Source organism: Zingiber officinale, chromosome 6B (assembly GCF_018446385.1).
Source record: "Zingiber officinale cultivar Zhangliang chromosome 6B, Zo_v1.1, whole genome shotgun sequence".
Lineage (NCBI taxonomy): Eukaryota > Viridiplantae > Streptophyta > Magnoliopsida > Zingiberales > Zingiberaceae > Zingiber > Zingiber officinale.
This window is the reverse complement of record NC_055996.1, coordinates 122,164,109-122,169,858: the sequence shown is the minus strand read 5'-3', so window position 1 is coordinate 122,169,858 and position 5,750 is coordinate 122,164,109. Positions and strand designations below refer to the sequence as shown.

The 5,750-nt window shown below is 36.9% G+C and overlaps 1 protein-coding gene across 1 annotated transcript; it reads right to left on the bottom strand.

Moving 5' to 3' along the window:
• Nucleotides 1-879: 879 nt before the first annotated feature.
• On the bottom strand, nt 880-4,988 carry LOC121989304. The gene is made up of 7 exons (XM_042543259.1): nt 4,675-4,988; nt 3,220-3,916; nt 1,908-2,538; nt 1,727-1,827; nt 1,563-1,643; nt 1,355-1,482; nt 880-1,178 (listed from the first exon to the last, which is right to left on the bottom strand). The coding sequence occupies exons 2-7, from the start codon at nt 3,862-3,864 to the stop codon at nt 1,037-1,039; spliced, it is 1,728 nt and encodes a 575-aa protein (XP_042399193.1). The 5' UTR covers nt 3,865-3,916; nt 4,675-4,988; the 3' UTR covers nt 880-1,036.
• Between the last annotated feature and the right edge of the window lie 762 nt (nt 4,989-5,750).

Genomic DNA, 5,750 nt, shown 5'->3' with positions numbered 1-5,750 from the left:
ACTCCATGAAATTGTGGGTCTTTGGTTAGTGTTCAAGCTTGTCTAAGAATTTTACCTATAATTGTTTACAACTCGAGTCATAGTCGACTTTGACCTCGGCTCTTATCCATTTTGGTCCTTCGACTCTCCTACCTTGAAATTTTCTTTGCAATCTTCTAACTCCTTTGCCTCTTCTAGCCTACGACAGAATTTTGGTCCGGAGACTTTGGAACTTTGAATTTGGTCAGCTCAATTTTAACTATTGCTAGTTCAAGTTAGAGGACTTATTTACATGACGCCCATGGAAATCTTGAACTGAGTTATTGTAATTACTCTGTTCCCACTTTAATGCTATTTCTTATGCTAGTTTAGATTAAATTTCACAAGTCCTTGGACCCTCTACTAAAGTTCCTAGGATATTATTTTGCTCACTAACAAACTAACCCTCTACCATACTAACATAAATAACCATGAATAATTAATATGGTGTTCCCCGAGATAGATAGTTAGCTAACCATCATGAGATTGAGAGGTCAAATCCCGACTAATAGTCGGGTATCTACCCTTTCCACTCATAATTTATCATTTCTGTGTTAGTATGAGAATGGATTGACAGAGATTTCTGAGTGAATCACCTTTTACTATCATAAATAACTCATATGGAGTAGCTTCAAATGTAGGGATTCATTTTGGTGAAACAGAAAACTTAGAAAACTTAGCTTACATATTAGTGTCATCTAGAATAGTATTTCACATCTACAAGGCAATAACCCTTTGGCCTTTTAGTCATTACACCATGTCAAGTGAGTTATGCCATTTTGACAGCAATAAGCAAACGAGGATAAGAAAAATGAAGCATAATCTAGGGAACTGTTTCAGATTTGCATACAGCAGAATCGATTATGCAAACATATCTCATTTAGTCAAAAGCATGGTAACGTATTCAGGATTAGTTTGATCTGATTGTCCAAAAACAAGACAAAAATTATACACAGGGTTATCATGGAATAACCATGAATCTTCATTAAGAAAATAACAAACATAGAAGCACTTGTATTCAGGCTGCATCTTGGTTGGTCGGTACTTGAACTACTCTATAGCACAGCAGACTACACAAAGGAAGATTTGTTTTCGAATCACGATACTTGTAGGCATTTGGACATGCTGGGGCGGCACATTTCTCTCTCGGAGGTGGGTAACTGGATTCAAACAATGTACCGTACCAATTAGTAAAGCAGGCTAGCAGAATTAATTGCTTATCGCAAAATACAAATACCATCATTAGAATAGCAGAAGCAAATGATGTCATGGAAAAATATACTCTGCTCATGTGAAGAAGCTATCAAAACCAAATTTAATGGAAATTTTATCTTACCTGCAAGGCTTGGAGTTGAATATGCTCGGAAGGCCGATATCAGCAGCAAATGTAACAACTGTGCCATTGGGTCCGAGGACCCATCTAATTGTGCTTGGCATTAACTCTTGGGACTTAGCTGACTTTGCCTGCACAAAACAATAAATTCAGGGGGAAAACATAAAATAAGTCAACCACAATAAGCTTAATGAATTTTAAGAACAATTACCTTTTCTTCAAGTTCTTTCTGTTTCTTCTCTTCTTTCTTTTTGTCAGAATCTTGGCCTAATATTTTTCGTATTGCCTCAGCCTTGAAGTTTTAAGTTTAATTAGCTTATAATTAAAGAACGTAATGCTTTATTTAACAGCTTAAACAATAGAAGGTAAACAAACCTCAGATTCCCTAGCTTGCTTCTCCACTTGCATTTTCCGTCTTTGTGCTGCCTCAGCTTTCTTAGCTTGTATCTCTACTTCAGATAGTTTCTCCTTTTGCTCTGCAAGTTATATACAAGATAAGAAACAAAAGAGATCTAACCAATTAGCTCACAACATTGAATATGGTGTTATGCTTTACTTCTAGAAGGTGCAGGAGGCAGCCCATTTGGGAACTCAATTAAACTTTCACCATTGCCACCTTTTCCTGATTGAAGTGCCCGTTGACGGGTCGTAAGTGGCTCACTTCTAACATCAGCTGGTGAACCACTAGTTTCCTTTAGTTTCCTTCTTTTGATCTCTGGCTCACCATCAGAACCAGGTTCTTCCTCTTCAATATAATCTGTATCATCATATTCCTTTCCTGCTCTTACCTTCTTCCTATTCTCTTTATTTGATCGTGAAAAAGGATAATCTTCATCCATTTCATAAGTTAAATTCTTGTTTTTTGGGAGCTTAGATATTTTCTTTTTCTTTGCACCACTCTCACTATCATCAATCTCAGCAGAATCATCTGTAAATTCCTTACTAGTTTTAAGTTTCTCAAGGTAACGGATCTCATCGTCGTCCTCATCATCAAACACACGCTTCTTTGGGACCCTCTTGCTCTTACGGGTAGGCTCAGAGGAGGTTGCAATGTGAAGCTTGTCAGCTTGCTTCACAAACAAACTTGTTTCAGAAAGTGTTGCATCAGAATCCTCTTTCAACCCACGGGTAAAACTTGATCCACTGGATTCTTTCTTTTCTGGCAGAGAGCGACATTCAGTGTAATCCTACAATTAGGAAAAATATATAAAGCCGTGGAACATGCTGCACATTCTTTGTGCTAAAAATTAGATTCACATTTGAAGAATAAAAGATTCTGGAAAAGTATGAGCAATATAGAACAACATGAATAACAGGAGCTAGGGAAGCTAACAACAATAAACAGATCAACTTTAGTTGGGAGAGGTATTTGCTTCCAAGTTGATTTCCCTTGAGTACAATGTTAAACATGACAAATTATTTCCAATTAAGAGGAAAAAATCTGTATGACTGTGATATGACATGAAATATTTTATCGATCAACCTATGCAAGTAAGATAATAAAGATAAACACTTATAATTTATGAATCTCAAGCAATTAGGTGTAACTTCAATAGATGACAAATAAAGGAAAATAAGAAAAAAATGATAAACACACATACAAAGCCGACCAACTGATTTTGTAATTAAACTAAGGAACGGAGGAAAAGAAAAAACAAACTCTATTAACATAACTGAATGTGATTCATGAGTTTTCAATATTACTAAAATATAAAATCATGGACAGACGGAGTAATGAAAAGACAAGATCCATGTGGCCAACTCCAAATAGTTGGAATGGAGACAGCATGATGATGATGATGATAAATTCCAACTTAGAATGAAAAAAAAAACTAACTAAGAAAAAGCTACCCTCAATAGCACCTTACCCTAGCAATAATCTTTACTCGATGCCGAGATGAGTCTACGGAACGCGGAGGTTTTGCAGAAGAAGTTCCACCTTCATTAGTCTCCAATATTGTGCGGGTCACTCCACCAACCTTGAGCTTCACCTTCCTTGGTTTATTTTCAGAAATTGCATTAGAAGCACTTTCCACTTGATGCATACTAGAATTTTCACCACTCTTTCCCACGTTGACATCTAGGTTTGACCTCCTCTCAGCATCTTCTTTGGCACTGTCAGTGCTTTTCCACTTAGCTGGGGCAAGGACTCCTTCACTAGAACGCTTCATATCAGACCCATGTCCACTTCTAGAACTGTCAGCTCCGTAATACCCCCCATCAGCCTCTCCAAATATCTTATCACCCTTCTTATTCTTCTTCAAAGACATATCAGTAGATGAATTCCTTGGAGGAGGGTTGTTCAGATAAATTTCTTTCCTACGGATGTTGGATTCACTACCTCCATCATCATCAGGAGAAAATTTCCTTGAGTTACTCAAGGATGGGTTAGGAGACAGTGGTGAGATGTCACATGACTCTGAAACCAGTTGTGCCTCAGACCGAGGTCGCCTCACTGTAGCGCTCCTTGGCCTTTTTGTGCCATTGAATCCAAGGCCTTCCAGGCCCGCCATCAGAAAGATTTAAACTTGAATCGATCGCAGAAGAGCTCTTCTGAATTCTTATCTGTGATTGTAACAGAATAAAATAATTGGTAGTAACAGGAACAAAGACAGCATAAAATGAAATGAAAAAATGTAGATAACTGAAAAGTTAACTTGAAAGCTTCCAGTCAAGCTAAGTTGGATTTGTATGAGTGGAAATTAAAAATACTTGCCTCTCCCTCTTTATTAATCTAATGCTCATCACTCAACAGCATGTTAAAAAAGCAATATGTATGAATCACAGAGAACAAGAGATAACAGAATGGATAACTTCCAAATTTTATGAATCTGTCAGCAAAAGATAATTTAAAGAGATCAAAGTAATAATTCTGTGCAGCAGGAAAACTCATAAGATCTGGCAGGGACAAAGAGGAGAGAATGGGTTGTGAATGGAAGAAATAAGAGATGGTTGGACGCTGTGGTAACACAAAACTGTGGATGAAACAGCGCCAGAACCAGAATTTTAGCTCTAGGTAGGGCACCAATATATAGTTGGTTAACCAATACAAACAATAAGAGTAAAACAACCAAAACAAAATGTTAGAACAAATTGATAAAAAAAATTTATAACAATCCTCTAACGGAGCTCATATTCACAATTGTTTCATTTTTTTTCCATGGAGTTAACAATGCCTCATCAATATAAGTGACCAAACAATCTCTGAAACCAACTCCATTCTAGACTAAAATTACACTACTCTACTTGATCTACTTATGATCAATCAAGCTAAGAAAAACAAGAATTCTTAATAACTCTACATCCGCAGAGCAGCCCATTACCTTTTTCTCTCTCTCTCTTTTTTAAACGATCAAAAGAGGATCGGGAAGGAGATCGCAGGATGGGGTGGTCTGGAGATGTGGGAATCAGGCGGCAATCGGCGTCAGGAGAGAAGACGAACATCGAACAGAGCTGCGGCGGGAAGGGCGAAGGGAATACAGGATTAGGGCTTGCGGCAGAGAGGCATATTCCAGATGCGCATGGCCGCGGCATAGATGATGAAGGGAACTAGGGCTTGAAATAGGAATTCTTCTACTCGGGGGCATCGGTCGGCGAGGGAGTCGGATGTGAATCTGCCCGTTCTCGTTCTCAACTGCATCGGACGAACCGAGCGCTAGGAATTCGTACCGGAATCGGACAAAATCGAACATCCAACAGCCGTTGATCTTCTCGTACTCAATGGCTGGATTGAAATCACGAGTTAGTAGACTCGAAACGTACGTGCCCCATAAAGCCCCACCTTCATTGCAAAATATTAGACCTGTACGGGAAGATATTTCTGTAAGGCTCTGTTGGATGGTACCGTAATTTATTTATTTTTTACATAATTTAAAGATGTAAGATATTTTATGGCAATGCTAAAGGAGAGAAATAAAAATTATGAAAATAATTTCATTATTTATTTAAATGGAATTATTATTCAACGACAGATTAATTTTTATTCATTGTTTTTTCAATTTTTATGAAACCGTGTAGGAAAATTTTCGAAATATCCAAATTACATATTCTAATTTAAAAATTATCAAATTACGGATCTAATTCTATTTTTATCCATGTTACTGCTCCAATCAATTGCTACAATTATATTAGTTGAATTGATTAATTTTACCATTTTAAAAAAATAATCAATTTATATTGAAAAAATTACTGCTACATACAGTGAGTCAAATTGATATTTGAAGATATTTATATAATCATAAGAATTAGATAAATTCATAACACCTAATTTCACATCATTCCGAACCCTTTAAGCTCATCAATCGATTTTGGTTGAATGACCTAAAGAATTTCGGCCAAAACTGGCTGATAAACTTAGAGAACTCGGAATGATGTGAAACTAACTCCTATAAGTTATATT